We start from the raw sequence: 26512 nt of genomic DNA on the forward strand, positions 1-26512 counted from the left end.
TATGCAGGATTCCAACGCGGCCAAAATGATCGCCCATCTCGCATATCGCCATTAATCATCCCTTTATATATCGCAACTCTGTTTCCACATCCTCCTTTCTGTCAACTTTGTTCCCATCTGCTCTTACTATTTTCTTTTTTTTGTCCTTTTTAAAACAAGCGATTTGCGTTATCATCGGTCTCATTGGAATTCATTTTCCTTATAAATCATTCTCATATACACAATGGCCACGTGCGTAACCATCAATCTATTGCCCCTCCCCCGCCTGGCGACAGTGAGGCTCGCTCTCCTCCAAAAACCCATTATCGCGAGATTCTTATCCATTTCCCCGGATTATGCGCTCTTCGCGCAAATACTACACACACGCATTTAATCATATAACGAAGCAAGATCTAGTAAATCGCAGTTTGCGCTAACTTCACAATTGTCAACAGCAACATCACTTGGCATCCTTCCCTCTCCCGCCGGGAGCGCAACCAGCTGCGCGGCCAGCGCGGCCTCACAATCTGGCTGACAGGCCTCTCTGCCTCTGGCAAATCCACCGTCGCCACCGCCCTCGAGCAGCACCTCCTCCACCTGGGCATCTCTGCCTACCGCCTCGACGGCGACAACGTGCGCTTCGGCCTCAACAAGGACCTGGGCTTCTCCGAGGCAGACCGCAACGAGAACATCCGCCGCATCGGCGAGGTCGCCAAGCTGTTTGCCGACTCTGCCACCATCGCCATCACCTCCTTCATCTCCCCCTACCGCGCTGACCGCGATCTTGCGCGCCAGCTCCACGCCCAGACCAACCAGGATGGCGACGAGCCCATCCCGTTCGTTGAGGTCTTCGTCGATGTGCCTCTCGAGGTTGCTGAGCAGCGCGACCCCAAGGGTCTCTACAAAAAGGCCCGCGCTGGCGAGATCAAGGAATTCACTGGCATCTCTGCGCCTTATGAGGAGCCTTTGAGCGCTGAGATTACAATCAAGACTCACGAGAACACCGTCGAGGAATGCGTTGCGCAGATCACAAACTGGCTCAGCGAAAAGGGCTACATCAAGAGCACAGAGGTTAAGAACTAAAAAGCAATAATTAAAATAACGAAAATGCAGTAACAAAAGTCACACTTGGTTTCAAGAGTAGGATAGGGACACTCATGGTATATGGGCTGTAAATGCTTTTTGCCTTCGGCACTCTAGACTACTTTCCTAAAAGGCGGATTGATTGATATAGAAGAAGGGGGAAGGAATTAAGTGAAAAATACTCTCTAGAAGGAAGAGGAAACGACAAACATAGGATACAGGCGCATGACGTTTTTAGAAAGAAATCCTCTCTATACCCGCTTCAGGGAAATTCAGCCTCATAATACACAAAAGCCGTGTACTCGTGTCCTTCGCCGGTCCCTAATCCCGCCGCGGCCATCTCTGAGCTAAGCGCAGCGTCATCTTTCGTGACCCTGCCGTGCTTGTCCCTTCCGAATGCATTTCCACCCAGGTATGAGTACTTTGAGTCCAACGCTGCCTTTGCCTTGGGGGCCAGCTTTGGCGTCGTCTGTTCCAAATGTAGTCAGTATACATAGATGAATAGTAATGTAGCATCAAGTCAAAGAAGCAATCAGGGGTATGAGCAGGTCATGTCTAATGGGTAAATAAAATAAGGGGAAGAATATAGCATACCTTGATCAGAGCCGTAGCATAGTCCAGCGGCAATCCGTACCGCAACACGGCCTCAACAAAGACGCGCAAGGTAAGGACATGCACCCAGATCATGACACTTTCGCTCCACCCAGTCCTTCCCATGCGCAGAGCTTCGCCGCAGACCTTGCGCTCTTCGTTGGTTACACGATCCAGCTCCCGCTGCTCTTCTTCACGGCCACCTTCGACATATTTATACTGACGAGGTGTCCACTTTTGCTCTCGGCACTTGTGGACAAACTCGGCGCTGTGCTTCTTGAAAGTCACGACGGCAAACAGCGTGAACTCGTCGTCATGGTCGATTTCCACGGAGGATCGGGGCACTACCATGGGTGCGAGGGTTTCGTAGCTCTTAATGAAGTCTTTCTTCGCATTCGTCGGCACGGCGATGAGGTGAGTCTCGAGGTACTCCGAGTCTTGAACGAGCAGTGATGGCTTTACGATCGGGGTGAGAGATTTCGTCGCGAGAGTACCACTGCAGCCGAAACAAGCCAATTAGCGAGGAACATTCGGGTAGATGCACAGTGCCTACGTTTGTCTCCTTTGGAGCTGTGCAAGATTCGTCTTGACGGTATTATACTGGTTGAACTTGGACTTGACGTCGTTGTCGACTGTGTTGAGCTCCTGGATCACGGTCAGGATGAGCTTCCCCCAACAAATACGACATTGTGCCGGCAACTAGGAGAAGGAAAGGGAAAGGCCATACCTTCTGAAGAGTGCTAATGAGATCAGCAATAGGCTTGTCGGCTCGGTATCTCATCTTATTCCAGCTAAAGTTGCGCAGGTAGTGATCGGTTGGCTCTGCCACAAGTTGTCAGCCCCACCATCCACATAATCCATATAGCAGCGCATATCTGGCTCGACTGACTGTCATTGACCATCTTGTACGAGGCCATCCGGTCCTCGTCATTGTTGAGCACTGTGCGCAAGGAATCCGCAACCTTGGCGACGACTGTCTGGCAGGCGGCGTCGAGCTTGGCCAAGTCATCGGCTTGCTGGACGAGCAGGTCCAGAGTTCCGATTTTGAAATCCGGGATGCTGAACGGCAACACAGTGCCATTGTCGGATGTGATGGTCGCGCTTAAAGACGAGATTGCTTCATCGCGGTCTCCAGAGTCGAACGCACTCTGAGGGAGCGATATCAACGCATATTTTGACATGGCGGTGGTGACGAAAACGGAGGTAGAAGTAGACCCGACGAGGAGAAGACGAGGAGAAAAAGGCGAGAAATTAGGAACGAGGGAAGGCAAGAAGCAAAGAGAGTTCAGATATATGGAGACTCCCACGTGCAGGCCCAGATAACAACCGCAGCTCTGATCTTGAAAGAGAAGCAACAGCGCCCGCGAGAAGCTTCGATCGACAGCTTAGCTACATGTATGGATTGCGACGCAGAAGCAGTTCGCGAGCATTGCCTTACTGTAGTGAGATCCAGTGACAGTCTAGCCAGCAGCTTCAGTGGTGGGGGCGGCAGTAAAGTATTCAGTACGAGGCGATGCGTGCAGGGAACGATCTGAGACAGGCGGCTCAAAGTACCGAGTACCTCGACTGAGACTCCCCCGTTAAGCGCCGGCCCCTCGCCTTGCGTGGAATAAACTCGGTATTGCGCACTCCCGCAGCTTCTACCTGCGCCGTACGGAGTACTTGTGCTCTATAACCCGCATATAGAAATATTCATTTATGCGACGCTCTTTTTCGTGGCGCTGCCGCACCCCCGAAACATGCATAAGAACCACAGCGCACTGCCAGCGCTAGGCCCGTCTGGGCCGACAACATCAAGAGGACGATTTGCGCCGTGCACCGCCAACTCTTCTGGTCAGGCCATGGACATGACAACAGCCTGCAAAGCGCGACCTCAAGGCGTCTGAAGCGATACAAACGACCGTTGACCGCCCCGCAATTCCGGAACATGTGAGGCGCCCCGAGACGGCAATTCCGGGGCCAGTTTGTTTGCTCTCGCTCGTCTTCTCCATCGTCCTCGGCCAAAACACCATTCTGTCTCTGCCCTAAACCCAGGCGATCCTCTGCATCCTTCTCGAGCACCAATTCGCCTCGCCCACGCGTGGGCATGAAGTGGTCTGCGGGCGCATCGTCCCGGGACCTCTCCCAGCGCCATGGCCGCAGCGATAGGTTCGTTCCCTCGCCTGGTGCTTTTTCCGCCACTGTCCCGGCTCGTGTTGTCGCTAACTTGCCCGTGGCAGCTTCTGCGACCATCATCCTCGGCGATTCTCCTGCGACTGAAGATGTGGCCCCCAAAGCTGACGGCGCGCCGGAACTATCCGCAACTCCCGGCCAGCGGTCTTCGACGCCGATCCGCACTTCCAGTCATGGTATGTAGGCGCAATGCTTCGTTGGGTTCGATCGAGCGGCTTTTGAGAGAATCAATATACTTATTCCAATGCTTAGATGTGACCGACGCCCCGGATGGAGTCTCCATCCATACCACCGATGGCCGGGTCAAAAATCCGGTACCCAGCAAACTCAAGGGCAAGGCCGACAACAAGAACGGCAACTTTGGCGTGATGCACATCGATATAAATAGCTCACAGGCCGCCCTACGGAATGCTGCCGCAAAGCGCACAAGTGAAGAGACGGAGGCGGCGGCGAGGCTGGCCAATATGCGCGGCTATCAATCCATCAAGCGTAGCAAATTGGCGTGGAACCCACCAACCGAATCAGACCCGCGATCTTCAGCCCCAGCGTACGGAGCTTCGCAAAATGGCTATCTCAATTCTGCCTACTCGCTACCTGGACGCACCCTGGGACCCTTACCGCATGAGGCCAAAGCTGAGCAAGCTCGACTCCTCACTCTCCTACGCAGCTTAAATCCTATGGTGGTGGTGGATCAGCTGTGTAAAGCGCTGGCATACTTTGGAGGCATTCCCGGCGCGCCTTCATCGTACGAATTCGACTTCCCAGACAGTGGACGCAACAATGGTCAGGGATCCATTTTTGTCGGCTGGGTCGCCGAGATATTCCCTCCAGTCGAGGGAAACCCTTCAGCTCTAGCGCTGCATCCGTCTCTACAAACCGCAGATATAGCCTCTGCCGCTGCTCCTGCCGCCCTTGTTGCTTCAGATGTACCTACATCAGCCCAAGCTCCTGCTTTATCCGATTCCACCAACAGAGCCGCTCCTCCTGCTCAGCCAGCCTCTACAGCCTCTCTGTCTGAACCTGCTCCTAATCCATCAGAGGGACAGAATGCCACTGGTGAAGCTACCGTAACTCCTATCAAAAGACCGCGAGGACGGCCAAAGGGAAGTAAAAGCTCCAAACCTCGCATAGATAAGGGCATAAAAAAGTCAGATCCGGCCCATTCGTCCAACCAAGTCGATGGAGCCAGCACCCAGCCATCTCAATCTGATCTGGGGAGAAGACCCGATGGATCTATCGAGCAATCCCAAAACGGACTTGCCAACCCTGCGTATCATACCGACATACCAGGTCATCTTGATCCCGATTCTAGTATCATGAGCACCCCAGGAACGGGCAAGAAGAGAGGTCGCCCTAAAGGTTCTAAAAATCGACCAAAGAATACTCCTGAAGCTGGCCAAGCGGCTGCAGAAGCTCCTCACACCTTGTTACCTACTTCTTCAGCCTCCAATCCTATTACGCAGTCTCCTTTATCGCACAAAGCGACGGAGAGCCAGAATAATATTTCATCCTTTGCAAGTACGGTGCATCCCAGGCCAGAACAGCAGCAACACCCCTCACCCCCACTGCCAGAGAGCGCAACAACACAGCATACCGCACACATGGCCAGCCGTGCTCCTCAGGGAAGTCAGGCAGCATTTCCGCCTGCGAGTAGCTGGTCTGGAGCGGCAATGCAATCTTTGGATCAATTCCGCTCCATCAACAATCACCCACATCCGAAGAAACGAAAGGGTGGTGATGCAGCTCAGGTCGCTAGAGAGTCCTTGGCAACCATCACAAAAACTGATTCTTCATTGCATATGCGACAAGGCGATGATACACCGCTACATAACGCTACGTCTGATCAGACTAACATGAAACGCCGACGAGTGTCGAGAGAATCGCTTCAGAATCCCATCTTCAATAATGTTGACTCTCAGCCCGGCCGAGCAGGTATGACCACATCGCCTGTCCTGAATAACAGCTACAACGGCATCTCTCAAACCATGGCTTCCAACAACTTTGATACCCAACTGGCTAATGCTGCTGTGAGACAAGCTTCGAATCCACAGCATTTGCAACAGCAACCGCAGCAGCAGCAGCAGCAGCACCATCACCATTCGCAGCGGTCACCAACACAGCCTCAGGGTCAGACTCAGTCACTCCAAAACCAGCCGCAGTCTCAGCAGTACACACCTCAGAGACCTCATCAGCAGAATGCAGGGATGCGGCCTCCACTACAGCTTCAGCAGGTTGGACATATGCCTCCAGGGTCTTCGAGGCCTAGAGCGCCGAGCCAGATGTACGGAAGTAGCCCAACGAGCATGTCCTCACAAGGCTTTTATAATCAGGCTAGGCAGCTTCCGGGCCAGCTGGGACATGCGGCCACCAATAGCGGTAGTTTTGCCAGAGGCACCGGTAACAACCAAACTTCGTCGTTTGGGTCTTCATCCAATATGGCAAGGCAGAGCTCTGACGACGCCCGCACAGTCAGCTTATCACAGCAAGCATCTTTGGCAATTTCGCGCAGTCAATCAGGCCATACCCCCACAGCTCGCCACCCATCTTCTGACTTCGCCAGCAGCCAGCAAGTCCCCGCAACTTCGGCTTCGGCGCCTACAACATCTAGTCTAGGCCATTTCCCGTCCTTCACGGAACATAGCTACCTTGACATGGATTACGGCTTGAACGAGCGCGATGTGCAAGACTCTGCGGCGGCATTTGGCGACTCTACGCCGCTCGATGTGACCTTGGTTGAGCCTAACATGAGAGAGAGGATATATCAAGCCATGGGCCGCCAATAGGATGACTTTTTAGATGGTGATGGCTTTGATAATCCGCCTTGGTTTTTTGATTAACTGTGTACGTTTTGGCGTTATATAATGAGAAGAGAAAAAAATGTAACGCATGGGAGAGAGTTGACCAGCGGCAAAATCTCACCCCCTTTTCCCCCTTGAAGCAAAACAGGGTTCTTTTTCGGAGATTTTTTTTTGGCGTACAAATAATCAGGATGGGTTTCAGGGAGTTTAGGCAAACATTGTTGTTTATTTTCCTCTTTTGTTTTTCTGGGCAGATGAGACTTATGATGAGAGCGTGCATGCATGGTGCTATGATTTTGTTTTCTCCTTTTTTGTTTTTCCTTCTTACCCTCCTTTTTCACAGACGAAAAAATTGTTTCAATCTTTTGAAGCGAAGAGACGTATCTTTGGAGAAGTTCCTCTCATTTTTTGTTTGCCAACACGGCTGAACCTGGGGGGCAGCAGAGCCTTAGACACACAATACGACAAATATAGTCCAATCATTATCATCTAGGTAGTCACACAGAGGGTGGTTATGTGTATATACTTATGTATGTTCATATATATATATATATATATAAGCAAAGAGTCACAAGCGAAATAAATGAGTACATATCAGTTTTGATTTGAAATATGTTTTCTGTATTTTTTGCGACCAAAATAGATTTTAGCCAAGTAGCCAAAAGGTTTTTTTCTTCTTCGCTGAAGCTATTGAAAATGAATGAGAGTATACAATACAAAAAAAGAAAAGTTGGCTTGTCAAAAAACAAAGAGAGAAGAAGAAGAGGAAAAGAAAGTAGAAAGCAACAAGCTTGGTTTACCAGATGAGATAAGACAAGACAGAGATTTTGCGCAAGATCTATGCATGCGGCTAACAGCTGCGCCTATGCAGGATAAACTAATATTTTTAACCCCAGGCATGACAACAGATCAGGTAGGCATTTAATAGCCAAAACACAAAAGCAATAAAAGAACAAAAAAGATGAAAAAGGAAAATCTTTAAGAAGGAAGGGATATGACAAGTGATATAGTTAGAAAAAAAAGGAGCAACAACAAAAAGCCACAGTATAAAGCCCAAGTAATCCACACAAACCATTGGAATCCATATCTCGCGGATTCTTCCCATACCCGAAAAAAACGCCTCGTAAATGCTTCTTTGTGTCAAATGGACACACATACACAAGGAAAAAATGGTGTAAGCAGGAGTTCTTGCTTTAGTATCAGAAAAAGATAAGACGCTCGGTCGTAACGAGCATGAAAATATATATATAAAGAGGAAGAAAGGTGGAGGTAAGCCGTAAATGTCGTCGGTGAGATTGATAGGGGAGATTATTTTAATCTCCATCGTCGCCGAGAGCTGCGGCCGGAGGCTTTACGGATTCAGACATATGGCGACCATAGTACCATTCGTCTTCTTCGTCCAGACCATCCTCTCCAATAAGGTCCAGCATAACCTGCTGGTTTCGTTTTATATCTTGCGGCCGCTGAACAATTTTCCGTTCCATAATCATGGCCTCTGCCGTTGCTAACCATATTTGTTGTAGCTGTGGCAGGTCTCCTAGTAGAGTCTTGGCCTGGTCGCGATCGAGAGGAGCCATGGGCGCATCAGCGGAAAGACTGCTGTTGAAGACGCTGTATGGGACAAAGCCTCCGTTATGGGTGGAATCTACTGATCCCCACGGACTCCTACGGCCCCCTTCGCTGAATGATGATCGGTTCGGAGGTCGGTCGCCACTTGTTGACTTCTTTCGCCCAAATCCTTTCAATCCCAACCGGTTGCCCTTGGCAGGTGCTTCGACCACGGGCTCCTTGGTGAGAGAGCTGAACCAAACATCAACAGCACCCCGTCGGTTGTTATAGCCCTTTGTCTCCCACAATCTTTCCACTTGACGAAGGCCCCCCAGGCATAAGATGGCCACATGAACCTCGTCGGGAGGTCGTTCCCTCAGGTAACCACGAAGGGATCGTTCCACTCGACCAACGTACGTCGGCGGTCGCAAGCGGCGGCAGAAAGAGGAGATGATGAGCGGGAAAACTTCATGTACTCTCAGCAACGTCCGGTTGTCGTACATGTTCATGATTTCCGTTTCGATCGGGTTCACCGTGTAAGGTTCCTTTAGCAGGCCATTCCCCTTTTCCGCAATGTATTTCAGGTGTAATTTTCTGTATGTTTCGAAAAAGTGGAAAACGGTGAAGAGCAAAGGAATCAGTCGTCGGCGCATACGTTCGTGCTGCGGTGCGAAGGCTAATTTCTGAGCTTCGGTTGTCCTTAGGAAAATATCTTTCGTAATCCATTCGCACATCAGGTACGACAGCTTAGCCGCAACATGAAGGCGATGCCACAAGCCACACAGGTAATGGAAATTAATGTCGGAAGAGTCTCTAAGCGGGTATAGACGGGTGGCGTAGGCGGGTATATTATGGTCGAGATGATATCGTACAATAGGGACTTCGTTGAGGGTGATGAGCGCATGCCATGATTTCGAGGTTAATCGGAGGTTAAGGATATCGGTTAGAGGGAGAGACGAGACGATCTGGATCTGAAGTTCGCTCGGTAATGCGAGTAATAGCTGATCAAGAGGAACACTACATGTGGGGAAGAAAGCAAACTCAAAATTAGCATTTAATTAACTTTGTTATTGACGGGCTGATTAAGATCAGACGAACCTTTTTCGCGTCGATTCCGTGGAAGCTCTTGAATGCGCTATAGATGTAGCTTCCGCCGCATCGGATTTGGAATGTAATAAAGATACTTTGTGTCGGATACTGAAGAAACGGCTCTTATCGCGTTTCGAGTCGGCAGGCTTGACAGCATCGTATTCCGCCGGTTTCGAGTCTCGCAGCGGCAGGATGAATCTCGACGTGGAGGAGGCGTGGATGGTGGTCGTCGTCGTCGAAGCGCTGGATTCCGCATGTTCCGCCTGCTGCTGGTTGTTGGCATGCAGCTGGTTGAGCTTCTCGAAGTAGCGCTCAGAGGCGAATTCGGTGATGTGAGGCGGATCCATAGCGGCGACGCGGCGCTGATGCTCAGCCATGGTGGGCGATGTCGATGGCGATGGAGGCCAGAAGAACGAGTGACGAGGTGCGATTCTATTCGGGGGACGAGCGGCCGCGCTGGCCAGCTCGGAGGGTTGAAGGCGTCTCTATTGCTGGGCGCAGGGAGAGAGCAGCGGTCTTAACATGGCGGGGAATGGTATGGCGACGCCGCCCAGTAGGGAGGGAGAGGAGGAGAGGGGAAGGGGATGCGGCGAAGGATGCGGCGAGGGCAGCGTCAGCTCAGTGACGGCTCACGATGCGTGTGTTGTTTTGTCTCGTCTTGTCTCGTCTCGTGCTGGGCCTGGGTCGCTCTGCCACTGTGTCGTCCGTGTAAATGTATAAGCGCGCGACGGGTTTCGATGCGGATGCGGATGCGATTTGGAGATGCGAGGCGGAAAAAAAAACAACTGAAAACGCAGGTGCTACGCGATGCTGGCAGGACAAGGCTCTCGACGGGCTGGGCGAGGATGAGGAAATGAGGAGGACCAGGCCCGACCAGTCCAAGTGTGGGAGTAAGGAACTTGCGATAATGGGGAAGAGAAACGAACGAGTGGATGTTGGCATGTGTGGGCAGGTGGAACAGTGGAACAGTGGAACAGGCAGTGGAACAGGGCCCGCTAGCAGCACGGCTTAGTGGGAAACGGGGGATCTTGGGAACGCTGGGGACTCCAAGAAAAAAGAAAAATAGAAAACAGAGACTGGCAAAAGGGCCCCTCTGCAGGCGCTGCAACCTTTGCGAAGGCTCAATAAGGGCGAGGGAATGCGCGAGCGCTGATTCGCTCAGACGGCCGTTTGGCCGGCGTAATAGTGGAGCGGCACGGAAAAAGGTGCTGGAGCCAGCTTGGGCGCACAGTGCGCGGCGCGCGGCTGCAGCTGGTGCTTTCAGCGCAGAGCCAGCGCTGCGTCGGGCCTCGGGAGCACCCCAAATCAGGGCAGCTCCGTACAGTGCGCCGTCTGCCTTGGGGCATCGTCCGGGGCATCTGGGGCTGGCGTCGTTAGGAGAGGGGGGCGCCGCCTCCGCTTCCAAAGAATGCCCCAAGGGACGTCTACTCAGGTCTTTCGCCCTCGGTGGGGCCCAGGGCAGTCGGGCCGCACAGTAGCGCCGCGAGGGAATCCGCACGATGGCAGGTCCCCAGCGCCAGCCATGGCAGGGGAAAGTCTATCCGTGGCAAAGCTTCGGCTGAGAGTCGCTGGTACCCGTCGCATGTACTGGGTAGTATCGCCAGGTCGTGCTGCCAATGGCCAGTGGCCGGTGCCTTTACCCCGAGGTACTTTCGTAGTGACCTCTTGGTGCGAACACTTGCAGTCGTCGCGTGCGCTGCTGAGATTTTCGCATTTAGCCGAACAAGCCAAGGCGTACAGTACCAACTACGTACTAGGCCAGCGCCGCCGTCACAATCAAGCTTCATTCTCCAGACGTCAGCCCAATCCGCCGGCGCCGCGCAACGTGCGCAACGTGCGCAACCACGCAGAGTCAGCAAAGGGGGGAAAGTTTAAAAAAAAAAAAAAAAAAAAAATCACTACGGCCTCTTTTCGAGACGTCGAATATTCTGCTTCCCCCATCCGAATCGCAGCGCCTCGCTAGTCCGACAAGAGTCGTAGCGCTGGCTGCCATTCAAAGCGGTTGCCTGCTCGCTCGTGGTCGTGCTTTGTGCTTGTGCTCTGGCCACGCCATAAATTGCATGCGTACGAGCCCACTTCAAAAGTCACTTTCGGGCCAAATCGCGATCCACAGCCGCAAAGCATCCCCGAGATGGTCGTGGATCCAGATAACAGTTCCATAGAGATAAAGACTAGGCGGGTGTCGCAAATGCTGCTAGCACCGCTACTAGCTCTACTAGCACGCTGCTCGTCATTCACCTGTCGCAGGGTCGCCATGAGCAGGAGACCCCAGAGTCGGTACAAGCAGCCAGCCATTGTTGGTCCGCATGGCCTGCTGCCAAGTAGGTAGTACTACTACTCCTCGTATTGATGCGAAGGCCGTGCGTCGCGGCCTCCGGCGAGGAGACAACAAACAACGCACACCACGGCTGCTACGACGAATAAGGCTCAATGGCCCCAGGCGTGTTCCGAGTGCCATTTTCTAGCTCCCTGCGTGCTGCCCTGCGTGAGATGCAAGCGCCCATTCATGAAACCGCTTTAATTCATTTGCCTCGTGCGAAAGCCGCCAGCGACAACTCAATTCCCGACGCCGGGTTTTTATCAATGGCGGCAATTGCTTGGAATTGGAACGTCATGCAGAGTCCAAGGATGCCATAGTCTGCTCTCTCATCTCTCATTATCTCCGTCTCCTTCTATTTGGTTAGGCCGTGTAACGATAACATGAGAGAATAGAACCACTACTACTACTAAGCATCGACGTCGCCTCAGCAATCGCGGTCGACAGGTCGGTCCCGTGGGTCGATGAACACGGAATGATGACTACGGGATGATGACTACAGGATGATCTCCCTACGCCCTGTACTGGCATCTCCAAAGAATCACGTCCGAGTGTCCAGCTCGCTCTTTATGCCGTGCGTCAACATACATGGATTGGTGATTGTCCATGCACCCGACGTCCGTCGCGCTATTATCCTAGCCGTGGCGTTGCGGCAACGCAATCCGTGCCGGCCGAATTTTCCCTTGAGGATGGAGATCGAGACACGGATACACATACATAATGCTCCGTACACTACGGATAGGGCTGGAGAATGAACAACTGGGCATAAAGCTGCAGCTGTGCTGGGTCTTGTAAGGGTAGCGTGAGAAGGGACCAAGAGACGAGACGCAGCAGGAGGGAGGAAGCCACCGCGGCCCTACTCCGGCCGTTTTGGTGTCTCATAGAGTTGTCGATCCAAACACGAGAGGGCAAGACTGCGGCTGCGAATGGTGACTGGCCCAGTCCATCCATGCCCTTCCCCCGACAAGCAGCCCCCCACACAACCACGGCTCAAAGTCTCTTGAAAGACGTTGCACAATAAGACGGGCAGCGTAGTGGTGGTGGTGCTACGTCGCATCTCTATGCTTTGCCTCTCTCCAGTTAGAGTACATGCCAGCAACCTAGTCTTGACGGAGCTGGCGCCGGTGCTGCCCTCATGGCATCTCGGTAGATGGGGCTGATCATGAAATCATTAATTCATCGAAAAACTACCGAAGCCGCCTCCCCCTTTCTAATTAGCTGCCTACCTAAATCCGTCGACAAGCGTCCAAAGTAGGTAACTCGATGATCTCTGAAATGGGTAATGATGAGCAGCATGGCGGAAAAAAAGTTTCTGAATCATGTCAAAAACTAGTTCTGCCGGAACATGGCACAGATGACGCCTGGGGCTGCCTCGGTCAGGAAAAATAAGGCCGTCGCCTTCGCCGGGCATATCTCGATTCAGGTGCGTACATAGGTTTGGTATTGCGTGTAAGAGCCTCTCCGGATCGCCCGCAGCGGCGGGCCTTGGAGCACTGTGGCCGTTTCGAATTGTAAACTGTGATCCGGCATCGAGCAGCGATCTTGCAAACCCCCGGAGCTGTCAAGGTCAAGGGGAGCTTGGCTTTTGCTTTGTCTTTGCTGACAATGATCTATTTCTGATAAACGAAATTCCAGAAGTATGAAAAGACAAACCTTGTATAATCAGCCACCCACCTGTCAAATTTCAAGTGACAATGGCTTCAAAGCCCAATACCAGTGCCAGAATAATGGCACAGTATAAAATATAAAAAAATAGTTGTCACGTGATGCCGAACACTCCGGCCCCAAAACCGGATCGCGGTGACGTACGTCCAGGAGAAGATCAAGGTGAACGATGGACAACAACCAATGGTCCCCATAAATCGCATTCCTATCTCGGCGAGTTCGGAATGGCCCCAGCGAGAACCAACACGCCAGAGTGCTTATCAGCACAGCCTTTTCACCAGAAATACCCCGTAGAAGCAGCGAACGATCCGTATCAACTGCTGCTCGTACGGAGCTCAGCCAGCGAGTAATCAAAGTCATAATGCGGCGGGCGCTCTTTCATTTGAGATTACCTCGTCCATCTTAACCCAACAAGGGAACAGAATGCAACCTCGGACGGAGCTTTGCTAATACTGCCACTGTGTTCCCCCGTGGCATTACTCCATTGGTACGGGGAAGTGGTTTAACGCCTTGTAGGCATCAAGCTCGGGCAAATTGAGGTCGAATTCCTTCGAGCAACCTTATGGCCAAGGCGTTACGGACAATTATCTACCACTAGGTAACTCCTGCAAGGGTCTCGGTAGTAACACCGAGAAGAGCTGGAGATGCAGGTCAAGAGCAGTTCACAGCAAGCAAATCACAGAGCACCGCGAGGCATGTGAAGAGCAAGCTCCGCTGCGCTAGGAATAGCCTGCAATGCACAAGACGTTTCAATCTCGCCTCGTCGAAGGACCGATACGGGCCAGCTTCAACTTCCGGATTGGCCAAGCTTGCCCATGCACACCGATGGGTTGGTTTCTCGGAACATTTTGTCTTGGTCGTGCATGTAGCATTTGGCTCTGTTTTCTGGACTCTTTTTACCTAATCGCAAGCAGCCCAAAGCGCCAAGGATCAGCAGGATTGGCAGCAACATAGTACCGCCGGGAGACGCTTCCGTTGCATTTTCTCGTTAATGAAACCTCCCTCTCGGAAAAGCTGTGCTACCCTGTTTGGGGCGTTTATAGGGCCGTTGCTGGGTTTCATTGGCGCAACTGATGGGCGTCTAATACTGGTTAATTCTCCTCGTCGATGAGCAGCAGAAAAGGAGGCTTGCAGGACAAAGCACAGCGACACACACACTGGAAGAGAAACACTTTCTCGGAAATATTTTCCGAAACAGCCCCCATGCGTCTAAAGCCTTCTCTCCTATATCAGGAGCTAAAATGGTAGCCTTGGCGGGAGAAAGCCACAGTCCTCCACTCGGTGTCCTTCTTCGGCCGGACTATTGTTCTTTGCTAGAAGGCCGCTATTCATATGGCAGCATGGAGCAAGCTGTGAATCTATGGAGACATTTATGGGGTTGTCAAGCATACCAAGTCTCGACTTAATCAGATGGCCAAGGTACATCGCACAGTACCTGATAATCAATCATCCGGATTTCGGGTCTGCTTTGGCCTGATACAAATTCAATGTCCCAGGATACAGGCAGACGCTATGGAAGTTAGTAGTATTTGCCAATAAACTTTTGTGCCCACTAACGGCGGGATATGCACGACTTTAGCCGGTTTAGATTAACCAGCCTTCACTCTAAAAAATGAAAATTCCCGGAGCTGAGGATATTTAATGGCAATAGCCATCTGTAGGATTCAAGAATCGCATTTGGCTCATAGTTCCACCTCCACGCAGATAAGACAGTACTATCACGAATGAGTACTCTTCCTGCGCCGCAAAACAGATAAATAATGCGAGATCGGTAATCACGGCTTCATTCCGGAGGCACTTTCAGATTGGCCGCCAGATTTTTCTCCTGGCATTTTTTGGTCCTCAGCTGATGCGCGCGGCGCCGATAGGGCCTTCTCGGCGTTTTTAAGGTGGCGAGTGGAGATGGAATTTCACGGCGCCATTGTCCAGATCGCTTAACCTAACATGTAACGTCTTTTTTGGCCTTGCTCCGTAATATCTGCCACCTTGCTGGTGAGAGATGTCAGGTCGTGGTCTGGAATAATACATGAAGCCTCTTGTTGACCTCTTTGCAGCCAGGTTGATTCGCTTACTCATTGTTTATCGTTCTGCAACTTCAACCGGGGAAAAAGAAGGCTTTATTACTACTACTGAGTGGATGGCTATGTCACCATCTCATGTGGTGTGCTATTTATAACTTTTCTTCACTGTGCGGCTGATAAGAGAGCTATACCGCCGAGGCATCAAGAGAGCCCTCGGCCAACAGCTCGCTTGTAGTACAAGTACAGTATGTTGGTCTGGTAACGTTGTCGAGCTACGTGGTCACGAGGATGAAGGAAGCAGAACCTGGCTTACTGCTCCGTATCCACTACTACTACACGAAGGAGAAAATGGCAGTATTCCTTTCGGTGATAACAGCTAGAACACTCGCTGATTTCCTTGTGTCCGAGAAAGATGATGCTCAGTGGCCCGAATTTCGCTAGGAGATTGTAAAAGAACGTTCTAGCCCAGAGTAGACTCAGAGAATAAGGTGTATATATTGCCTTCTCATCGAATACCCACCTGATTGTAGACGTAAAGGATATTGGAAGAAAGCAGTAGGAAGCAGTATGGAATACTTACTTGGGTATTAATACAGAATAGAAGATAGATATGGTCAGTGACCAGAAGTCTGCAGCCGCTATAGCAGGTTATCTCGAATAGAAACCCAGAAATCATATTTGTAAAAAATCTATAAACATATTGTATAATATACTTTGTTCGTATATGAATTAGAGAGAAAAGAGGGGTATTATATGTCTCATACTATGCTATGTCTGAAAGATTTACTCGGTTTATACAGCAGTTTTAAGAGTGCCTCCCCTGTTATCTTCCATGACGAAGAGTATTAAGTAATGTCAGAGTGCAGAAGCACTGTATCATACTACACTTTACTCACTCGAGTTTTATTTTGAAGTGATTTAGAAGAAAATAACTATTGACGTTGAAAAAGCACTGGTTCTTCTAATTTAGGGTAGCATACCGGGGAGGAGTTAGACTTCTGGCCAGATGAGACAGACTGCGCAAACAATGCAAAAAAGATCAAAAATTCATAAGAAATAGTAATCAAGTTAAGAAATGGGTATTTCCAAGTTAGATTCCGTTGAATGAATTTGCTAGATCCAGCAGCAGGGAGTGCGACAAGCCGAAATTTGGCAGTTTGTCGAGATGGATGTAAGCCTCGCATATTATCTGTTTGGCAGACGTATCAGCTTAGCCAGGCGCGAGGACAATCGAGAGAATATTTGGCATCTCCAATACTCGAGATAGAAGCTTGAAATGACCTTCTTGTTTATTTTTGGGATTGTTATTCGGCACCCCGGTCGTGGCAATGCCACGAATGCACAGCTATTTTAATTCATTGTCTCTACTGTCTCTACTGTCTCTACTGTCTCTACTGTCTCTACTGTCTCTACTGTCTCTACTGTCTCTACTGTCTCTACTGTCTCTACTGTCTCTACTGCCTATACTGCCTATACTGCCTATACTGCCTCTACTGAAGAGCTACTCGACGCTGAAGAGTTACTTGACACTGAAGAACCCATCGCCACTGAAGAACTGCTTGCCGCTAAAAAATCACTCGATATTGGAGAGCATTTGAGTATCCAAGAGATTATCAATCTATTTACTTGAAATGCTATCAAGGAACATTTTCAAAAGACTTGCACTGATATACCGCTGTCTTTTCCTCTAACTCTCCTTGATATTCTCAAGTCACCAACTCCACCATCCTTAAATTTTTTTCCGCTCTCTTGATATCGAGCCAAGCTAAAGCATATCTGGGTAGTTTATGTTATTCTCATGGAGAGACCTGAGTGTATACCTAAACTTTATCAGCTCAAGTACTGGCCATACTTATGGTATTTACCATAGGCTCGCACAATATGATCGACAGAATCTCCTACCTCGCTACGTTCACTATGCGTTCTAAACTGGGTATACTTTACTGGGCACTAATTCTCAGCTTGTCTGAGATTTCTTGCGCCAGAAGCTGTCTTCTGTCTTCTTTTTTTTACTGGCCCAAAATCACTTGATTTAATTTGGCCAAATATTTTACTTTAGAAAAGGGAGTCTATTACCTGGCTGGCTCTTTGTAGCTATAGTTCCTTCAAGAAATTACTAAAAGACCTTGAAAAAATAGAGGATTAACTTATTATGATTGCAGAGGAGCGATGTAAATGTCATAATGAGAATATATGACTAGGCACTAAAAAGCGAAAAGAGAAAAACCTAGAAGAATACCAAGCAATGGTTGGCACAGAGCAAAATGACACAGAGCAAAAATCAAGTTAATCAAGCTGAAGCTAAAGCTCGTGCTAAGCTTAGAATCAGTCAAGTCAGAATATCCAAGAAATTTTACTGTTCAGATTGCGATCGGAGCTATGGCCGTGTCACTGATTTAGAAAAAACATTTCAACTCTGAAATCTATCAAAAGCAAATCAAGCTCTCACCAGGTAGCAAACCAAAAGCAATGTCTGCTAAAATAATAACAGCCTAAAAATATATATATATAAAAGCTAAACTGAATAAAACTTACTATTGCGATAAAGCTTCTTATATTAATAGTCTAGTTTAGTTCAGAAAGATACTTGAAATCTAATATACATCTACGCAGAGCTACTGCTGCAGCTGCTATTGCTACCAGTACCTGACTTTTCCTTTACCTGTATTTCATTATGCTTCCAGCCAGTGGCTCGGTTTATACGGCGCTGTTTTATTTACCATTTATATCTACCAGCTTTTCTTTTCTTTTTTTTTTGTTACCATGTTTTCAATTTTCAGTATCATTTCACCACATGTCTTGTTAATATTTAATACTCATCATGTAATTACCTTTTATCCCAGGTGTGTTAATTCAAGAATATTTCAGAGATTCAAGTAAACATTCTCGGGTCATTTATAATAATAATCTGTCCAAGCAGTACTTCTTCATGTTCTCAGTATCTTGTAATGATGGATACAAGGTGGATCGAATTAGCTCAGATATGGATAGGTGCATTCGTCTTGAAAAGCAACCGAAGATCTTTTTTCCATTTCCTAGTCCCTGATATTACAAATCCTTATACTCTGACATATAAGGTGGTCGATTTTGTTTAAACGCCTAACCTTGAACAGACAAAAGGGCACTATTATTTTCCAACTCCTGCTCTTCTAGAGCTTCTATCATACGATCAACATCAAAGCCATCGCCGTTCCAAGTACTTTTTCTCACGGGATCTACGAGCCACGAACTCGGCCCAACCAACCGTCCAGCTCCCAGCGGCGTTTGAAACCAATTCATCGTCCAAGTGTCAGGCCTCCATGGATCGGGGCAAAGGCCAAAGGCATCTCTCTCTCTTTTTTCCAAGTCCATAATAAAGTCTATAGCCGTTTCGAGAGAAGTCCCCACCATTCCTCGGCCAGCCTCTACATAGCTATTGATCTTGGCTGCGATGGGTAAGAAGGATATAGGGGCGCTGAGGTCCTTTTCGATGCCGGTGCGAACTAGGTAGACTGGAAGCTCTGCAACTTGAATCGAGTCTTCCCCCCGATACGCTCTAGAACAAAATATAATTATCAGTGCTTTAAATAGCGGCTGCAAGACGTAAAGAGCTGGTCGAGCAGGGAGCGACGTCACTGTCGCATATGGCTCGCTGAAGCGATGGCGCAGGTCTTCGTATTGACGACGTCGTTCATCAACCTCAGCGCATATAGCTTCATGTAGCGAGATTATGGTCTGAATAGATGCCTCCGAAAGGCGCCCTTTATTGAGCAGATTTCGAGGAGCGATAAACTTGCAGAGGAAGCGCTGGTGTTCGATCTCGCTCTGATACGGTCGAAACCATCGTCGGTAGATGTAGTTGTGAAGAACCGTGTGGAGCAAATTCCATCTCCTGTGTCGAGGAATGTACAAAGATACGGATTTGTTGCACGTGTCGTGGAAATCATCGACGTCCATCCGCGGTAGGTTCTCGATAGTTCGGATTGACGGTGAGTAGGTGAACATGACGGCGGCCACGTATATTTGGCTGCGATGAATTCCCTCTCGCTCTGAGCGGATCTTCCATAAAAAGTATTCTTCTCCGACCAGTTCGAAAGGCCGTCGAAGCTCCATACGAAGCAATTGCTCCTCGGCTTGGAGAACTCTTTGCAAAATCGGAGGCATGATATAGAGAAGGGCGAAGTGCTGATATGAGAAAGAAACGTATCATCCTGCTTCCAGAAAAAAGAATTCATCAGAGTAGCAAGATTTTGGCGTGCAGCTGGCAATCACTACCGGGTTGTGGCACGTGTGAATGTTGACATCAGTTTCACTTCAGGCCTAATTGACTTTATCATCACTTCGTAGCAATAACAACGAAAGAAACAAAGCGCAACTCAAAACAGCAAAACGCAACATAACAAATCATCACTTCGTAGCAATAACAACGAGAGAAACAAAGCGCAACGCAAAATAGCAAAAAAAAAAAAAAAAAAAAGTCGTCTATCAACAATATGTTGCCTAGATTCCCAACCCACCCACTCCTCGGGCAAGATTCTCAATCTCAGTGGCGTGTCTCATCCCTTCTACAGCCTGATGGTTCTGGCCTCCTATTCTAGCTCCGCATTCTGGACAACGGGCTTCTTCCATTGGCAACCCACACTCACCAATCGTAAATGGATGATTATTTTCACATGTATACCAGTGTCCTGTCCCCATTAGTTCCCTTGCCATTGCCTTGTATACGGCCTGCATTTCATCAGCCGTAACGGGGCGATAGATGCCATCGCTGACCATGATCTCAAGGCGGTCGATTTCATCTCTGAATATTGCTGTAGATGGATACTTTTCCATCAATACACGGACTGATTGAATATGATTTAGAGCCTCTTCTTTCAAACTATCAATGCTCTGCTTATTAGCAGTCCACATGGTAGTAATCTTGCCAAATGATGAGCATAGTACACAGAGCTGTACGGCGAAAATGTGCCCCTGAACCTCTTCTCTCGAATATACATATTTGCGAGACAATGAGATGAGATGAATAGAATCAGACCAATAGCCTGATAAATCCAGTTTGAGCTCTGTGAGCTCCAGGGCTTTATCTTTAGCCAGGCGACGAAAATCGAAGAGAATGGCAAGATCGCATTTGAGCAACAGCGTATCTGCAAGAAGGGATCCCTTGATTTGGTTAATAGAATCATCAAATCGGAATTCTCCATGTGTTTTGTTTTGGAGATTGGCAAATAGTACAAGATCAGCTACTCGCTGAAACGGCTGTTCTTCCCGTCTAACATCGCTTGCATATGAGCCAATCTTCCTCCACAAGTCAATGATGGAGTCGTAACGGCCGTCACCCGCAATCTTTTGCAACTCTCGAAGTTGTTTGAGCCTCGGGACACAGTGGGTTAGTTTGCCGCCTTTAATCGTGGGTGAGGCTGCCTTGGCCTTCTGCTGCTGGCCAAGATTTTCCTGCTCCTTCAACAACCGAGTTGCTAGCGAGAGATATTTCTCGTGAGACCACTCTATGAATTTTTTGGTTGACTCATCGAGCATGGCTCGTCGTACAATGCGGCCGTATCTGGCGATATTTCGAAGTGAGCCCCGACAGGTTGCACAAACTGGAATGCCCGAGTCGTCCAGCGAGAAAGGTTCAGACGCCTTGCCAAGCCGCGTCGGATGACCATCCATATCCATATCATAGTACGCCGCCATGCCCATCTGGCCGTCCATAGATGAAGTAGTCAAAAAATGCCCACAGTCTGGGAAAATACAGGGCTCTTCGTCTAAATCAATTTCGTGGTATTCCTTCATCTCAAGAAAGTCTACGCACAAAGATTTGATGTCTTCGATAGCGCATTGTTGGCAAAAGCGTTTATTCGGACAAGTTTCTCCACAGAGCGAAGGGCCTGCAGTGTAACATTAGCTTTGTGATAAGGTATGTAGGAGATTCTATAGTTTACAGCTTACATCGATGGCCGCATCCCAGCATTTTCTCGCACCGCTTGGAACATGGAACCCAGTCACATGGCGCAGCACACGGCATGGTGCAACTTGTGTGAGGACAGCTTGAGTGGCATGTACTTTCTGCACAAGGTGCACAAGGCTCGCTGCATGCCTTGTTGCATTTCGAATGGCCGCAACGCACTTCACATGGCTGCTGGCAGGAGGGACACTTGTCGTCGCCGTGGCAAGGTTTAGAACAGCCGTGGCGGCATGTGGAATAGCCACGACCACATCTCTGTCTGCAAATGCCGTGATTCTGCTCTGTAATCTTACCATCTTCTCGAGTATTACATTTGAAGCAGGGACTGTTGCACGTATGGCCACACTCACGGTGATGACCACACCAAACATTGCAGCTGTATTTGGCAGATGTGACATCCTCACAGCACTGAACCTCAACTTCATGATTGCAGCCCGGCACGGTTCGTCTGACTCGGACTCTACACCGAACAGAGGCGGGATTTTGTTTCTCCCAACACTTTACCGAAGAGAGCCTATGACCACACGGCAGAGCAAGGTCGATGTTATCTAACTGGAAGTAGCATTTGTCTGGGCACGTATCACCACATGCTTGAGGACAAGGGTGGCTGCAGCCTTTCTGTGGCCTGGGGCACGGCTCGAGACATTTAACGGCATTGTGAAGAATATCAGAATGACATCTTCCAGTGCATGAATGACCGCAGTGAAGTCTCTTATCACATGTCAGGTTACATCCGCTCTCAGGAGAAAAGATGACAAAATGGTCTGGCTTCGAAACTTGGATTGGCGTGTCAGGATGTCGAGGGCATTGGAGATCTATGCTTTTGCCAATCCGGCTACTGGCACTGAGCATGTTGATGACCTCTTCCCACATGGGAACGTTAGAGTATGTGCTAGAATTGCCGATAATGTACATGCCATGTTTTGCGCGCGATAACAGGACGTTGATTCTGTTGGAAGTGCTAAGAAATCCGCATTTCTTTTGTGGGTTGCTCCGAACAAGAGAGATGATAATAACCTTTGCTTCCTCGCCCTGAAAGTTGTCAACTGTCGCCGCTCTAACACTCTTCAGAAGAGTAGATTTGGCAGGCTGCGTTTTCATGGCTACAGGTGCTACCTGATCTGTATGCTCAAAATCCTCTAACTCAGCGAGGTCACGATCGTTGAGGCAGATCTCAAACATAGATTCCATTCGACGCCGTAGCTTGTGTAATTGGCCCAAGTACGGCGTAATGACCGCGATATCGTCTCTTGAGTATTCCCCCTGTCTCACTAGATGAGATAGGAGAGACACAGTCATCTCAACTTCATACTCATTTATGTGTGAGGTATTTAGGGGATCGTGACTGGCTGCACCAGCTTCTAGCTGATCGTGGTCAAGCCAATATAGTCTCTCTTTCATGCCTACCACTTCTGGATACTCCTTTACGCTCTCGGCATCTTGCAAAGATGGATACAATGTAGATCGAATCAACTCAGATATCGGTGGGCACATTCTTCTTTGGGTTTCTAGCGAGCTGAATGGCAAGCGGAGATCTTTTAAATGCGGTGGCTCAACAAGTCTTTCAAATAATGAAGTGTCCAGAGAATACTGCTTTCCCCGGGGATTCGTGCTCTGTAAATCATAATTTTGGATTTGTGGGCGCAGCTGAAGGTGGTCGCCAATCAAGATGGCGTGCTCTATTGAAGGGAGAAGAGCTGTTAGAATGTGAGCCTCCAAGACTTCACCAGCCTCTTCGCAAAGCATGACCTTGCTTCGTAATTTGCGGAGAAGATGAAGATTCTTTGCCAAGCCGGTCGTTGTAACTCCAATGATATTGGCTTGCTCAAGGCAACGCAGATCCACATCGCTGCGCACGCGGCTACGGCGCTCTATCAGTTTGGTATGTTTTTCTTGCAGTTGCGTGGTGGTGCGAATGAATGAAGCCGCGCTATTCTTTACCCAATATTGATGTAGCTCTCGGCGCTCGGCATTAGACATTGTAAACAACTCAGATTCCCTTAAGATCTCAACATCTCGACAAGTGCTGTCACGAGAGCCCCCTGCTAGCCACTTTCGTATGATAGTATGAGGTTTATCAACTGTCTCCCATCCGTCTTCATCAAAACCAAATAGCATATTATGATGTACTGGAAAGGTTTTGGCAAGATACTTCTTGAGGGTATTTGGCGAATTGATACTCGATAATGCACGCAGCGAATCTTCGATACCGGTCGCTAAATCATCCAATTCCCGTCCCATAGTATAAAGGTCTCTCTTTTCCGACTTTGTGCGGTCGCCTTGCTGGGAGACAACTCGCAAATTTAAAGCTTGTAACCTCTCTGATTTTGATCGAGACCCTATACGAATGATGTTGCCAATGCCATCGTCAAGAAGATGCTCAAGAAGTTGATCCAAGGCATGATTGGTGTAACAAACGCATAATATCGGCCCGAGGGTGGACTTTTTCTTATTTGCCAAAAGGGCTTTGATTATCTTCTCTCCAGTGTAGCTTTTCCCGGTGCCTGGAGGGCCTTGAATGAGAGACAATTCTTGAGATAGGGTATTCAGGAGAGCGGAAGATTGTGTAACATCAAGAGACGTCCGCGATTCAACCGTTTTCGGATCTGGGAGATGCTGAGGCGAAACAAGAAACTCGGTTCCATCATTCGCGAGACATCTGAGGTCGAATGTAAAACCAGCTGCCCTGGCATATTGCGGCGGCTGAATATTGGCTTCTGTAGTTGTGGCATCTGATGGCGCCAAAAGGCCAACAAAGGGCATATATGGCTTCTGCCGCATTTCCTTAAGAGCATCAAGTGTATGCTTAAACGATGCCAAGAGAATACCAGGAAACTCCACGAGATATCGGTAACGCGATGGGCCTTTCCTTTTGTACCAGTAAAGAGCCTGAGCTACATCATCTCGTGTTGCATCAATCAGCTGCAGGTTTACGTGCAAATAGTTTCCGTCGTCAGAAAGCGTCAACTTAGACTCTGTAGGAGCATTATCAGCTGGTTTCTTCTCAGTTCGAATCCTTTGATCGCTTTGATTTCTCAAGGTTGATTCAGAAACGGTACAAAACATGACCGATTCAGTTCCGTCAATGACACAAACTAATGCTCCGACTTGCAGGCGTTTTGATCTTTCCCACCAGTCTTTCCTCTGTTTAGGATTCAGCGATGGAACAGGAGGAGGCTGGTCACAGCGGACAACCAAATCCAAGCCGGAGTTTTTTTCGAACTGGATGTTGACAAGTGTAGCGGAATCATATGTGTATGTGCGTAAGGCGTTATTTTCTCTTCTACGACTGGCCTCGTTGTTGGAACTACGGATACGTCCAAAAGCGCCACGAATCGCATCACGTAGCTGGCCAACTGTATCTTCTCGTAGTAAACGAAATTCTCTGTCCAGACGTCCGCTAATGCCAGGAATATGCCATTGAGAACAATCGTTTACTGGCAAATATTCTTCTCGTGGCGACATAATCTCCTTATACGTGGGCAAGATCTTTATATTGATTATATCTGCATGATCGTTGTCGTGCCTGGGCCCTCCAGTTGAGAGATTGCCAGGGAGATCTCGAGCTAAAACAAATGTTTCTTGAGTGACGGCACCGCGGCTCTGAACCTCCAGATTTGATATATGATTCCCGATTTGAAGACGTTGGCGGATATAGTGAAGATGCTTGGTAGCCTGAAGGCAGATAGAAGTCTCTTCTGGTTCTAGTGATTCTTCTAGGGGGCGAGACAAGCTGTTTGCAAATATCGAGAAGTCATCTTTGATGATATTAGTGGTATTGCAGTCTAGCATCTTAGCCAATACTGCAAGAGATAGACCAGCTGCCTCTACAAGGGACATGTGTGTTGAGGTAGGTGGCCATGATTGAAACAGCGAGTCGATGTAGTTAAAGAGCTTGCTCATCCTAGATCCTCCCACTCCAACCATGTAATTAAGTAAAGTGGCCACTTCTGTTTCTAGGACCGCAGAATCAACGACGCGGGCGTGAGTGATCAGCTGAAAGAGTGGCTTGATTTCTGTCTCCCAGAGTTGACATCCTGCTGTAAAGGGGCTTGCCATGGAGATGTGCCTATCTATCACATCCTTGATGAAAGACAGACCAGTTTCAGTGGCAAGAAGCCTAATTGCCTCTTGGGCAGCGCCGACGTCTCCATCCATGAGTTCGAGGGCCAGACTGAAAAACTTGCCAACTATCTGAAGAGATGGTCGAGCAGTTTCATCTCCTCTTTGTAGTAACTGCTTCCATTTCCATAGCTTTCCCTCTGGAGCGTGGCTGCGCCTGTTTCCAAAGGGATTCGTCGGAGCACTAGAATGCCCTTTGTTAGCCAAATGGCTTCCTTGGGCTTTTCCAGCATCATGCGAAAACTTGCACCGTGCTCCAAATTTGCAACTATTATTTCGTTGGAAATGAAAGCATGGTTTGACAGAGCCATCGGACGGCGTGGTAGGAGGAGTGGGGTAGCCGTGCCTGGAAGTAAGTAATATCTTGGTGAGTACAAGAAATTGCGCATCTGGTTATATGTGAGACTCACTGATTTCTCTTCATTATCTATTCGATTTCAAGGTTCATTTGAGAAATTTCAAGAGTAGGAGGCTGACCAGTGCAAGCAGGGAAAGCTGGAAGATGGAAATGTATTCACAAAAGCCTGTAGTTGCAGAAGAAAAGGGGAAAAGAGGAAAGAGGAAAGATTCTGAAGAAAAATATTGATCAGGCGTTTTTTTTTTTTTTAGGTGAGGGCCACTTGGCCGGCAGTTGTTGGCCAGCAGTTGTACGCAGCCTCGTAGGCACCCATGGTAGGCCTCCCGCATCTGTACCAACGTACGGCTGTCATCCAACCAAATGCAAATATTGTGACGTCTTTCTGAGGGGTAATTGAAATGTATGAGAATCTATGTAGGGAGAGCGCGGACCGATGTCGAAATACTGTTCTTCCAGTTGTAAACTTGCCTAACTTGATACCCAATATCCAGCATCAATCGCCGGGTGTTGCAGAATCAATATCATATCTAAGCAGCAATAGAATTACCTTAAATAATAAAATAAGGTAATTATTATCCAGCACCCCAGCCGTAACTTAACGACTTAATTAGTCAACGCATATATATATAAGTCTTAAAAAATATTATAGATAGTAGAGGCAGTAGAGGCAATAGAGGCAGTAGCGGCAGTAGCGGCAGTAGAGACAGTAGAGTTTATTAAATAATAGTGAAGATTTGGTATAAGAATAAATGGCGCTGTATCAGGGTAACGGGATATATAATATCGGCTGTACATGTATGATGGAATGTTTGCAATTTTAAAAAC

The 26512-nt window shown here is 48.8% G+C and overlaps 7 protein-coding genes across 7 annotated transcripts; 2 read left to right on the forward strand and 5 right to left on the reverse strand.

Annotated features, from left to right (window-relative positions):
- Positions 1-223: 223 nt before the first annotated feature.
- On the forward strand, positions 224-1062 carry GGI43DRAFT_426011 (adenylyl-sulfate kinase; the record flags this gene model as incomplete). The annotated part of the gene is made up of 2 exons (XM_083208582.1): positions 224-231; positions 435-1062. 2 exons carry the CDS (start codon positions 224-226, stop codon positions 1060-1062), a joined length of 636 nt encoding a protein of 211 aa, XP_083055905.1.
- On the reverse strand, positions 955-3271 carry GGI43DRAFT_261412 (H(+)-transporting V1 sector ATPase subunit C). The gene is made up of 5 exons (XM_083200988.1): positions 2543-3271; positions 2381-2475; positions 2207-2298; positions 1657-2149; positions 955-1531 (listed from the first exon to the last, which is right to left on the reverse strand). Exons 1-5 carry the CDS (start codon positions 2832-2834, stop codon positions 1325-1327), a joined length of 1179 nt encoding a protein of 392 aa, XP_083055906.1. The 5' UTR covers positions 2835-3271; the 3' UTR covers positions 955-1324.
- A 58-nt stretch (positions 3272-3329) lies between these two features.
- On the forward strand, positions 3330-7234 carry GGI43DRAFT_417253 (uncharacterized protein). Its single transcript, XM_083207398.1, has 3 exons — positions 3330-3801; positions 3873-4001; positions 4078-7234. The coding sequence occupies exons 1-3, from the start codon at positions 3786-3788 to the stop codon at positions 6606-6608; spliced, it is 2676 nt and encodes an 891-aa protein (XP_083055907.1). The 5' UTR covers positions 3330-3785; the 3' UTR covers positions 6609-7234.
- A 508-nt stretch (positions 7235-7742) lies between these two features.
- GGI43DRAFT_261518 (F-box protein) lies at positions 7743-9755 on the reverse strand. The gene is made up of 2 exons (XM_083200990.1): positions 9270-9755; positions 7743-9188 (listed from the first exon to the last, which is right to left on the reverse strand). The coding sequence occupies exons 1-2, from the start codon at positions 9635-9637 to the stop codon at positions 7937-7939; spliced, it is 1620 nt and encodes a 539-aa protein (XP_083055908.1). The 5' UTR covers positions 9638-9755; the 3' UTR covers positions 7743-7936.
- A 1422-nt stretch (positions 9756-11177) lies between these two features.
- Positions 11178-11818, reverse strand: GGI43DRAFT_261572 (uncharacterized protein). The gene has a single exon (XM_083200991.1). The coding sequence runs from the start codon at positions 11553-11555 to the stop codon at positions 11220-11222; it is 336 nt and encodes a 111-aa protein (XP_083055909.1). The 5' UTR covers positions 11556-11818; the 3' UTR covers positions 11178-11219.
- A 5982-nt stretch (positions 11819-17800) lies between these two features.
- Positions 17801-19719, reverse strand: GGI43DRAFT_417258 (uncharacterized protein). Its single transcript, XM_083207399.1, has one exon. It carries the CDS (start codon positions 19404-19406, stop codon positions 18363-18365), a length of 1044 nt encoding a protein of 347 aa, XP_083055910.1. The 5' UTR covers positions 19407-19719; the 3' UTR covers positions 17801-18362.
- A 10-nt stretch (positions 19720-19729) lies between these two features.
- GGI43DRAFT_417260 (uncharacterized protein) lies at positions 19730-26397 on the reverse strand. The gene is made up of 3 exons (XM_083207400.1): positions 25740-26397; positions 21192-25675; positions 19730-21130 (listed from the first exon to the last, which is right to left on the reverse strand). Exons 1-3 carry the CDS (start codon positions 25751-25753, stop codon positions 19743-19745), a joined length of 5886 nt encoding a protein of 1961 aa, XP_083055911.1. The 5' UTR covers positions 25754-26397; the 3' UTR covers positions 19730-19742.
- Between the last annotated feature and the right edge of the window lie 115 nt (positions 26398-26512).

This window comes from Trichoderma evansii (genome assembly GCF_050947405.1).
Source record: "Trichoderma evansii strain SZMC 28006 chromosome Unknown GGI43scaffold_30, whole genome shotgun sequence".
In the NCBI taxonomy this organism is placed as follows: domain Eukaryota; kingdom Fungi; phylum Ascomycota; class Sordariomycetes; order Hypocreales; family Hypocreaceae; genus Trichoderma; species Trichoderma evansii.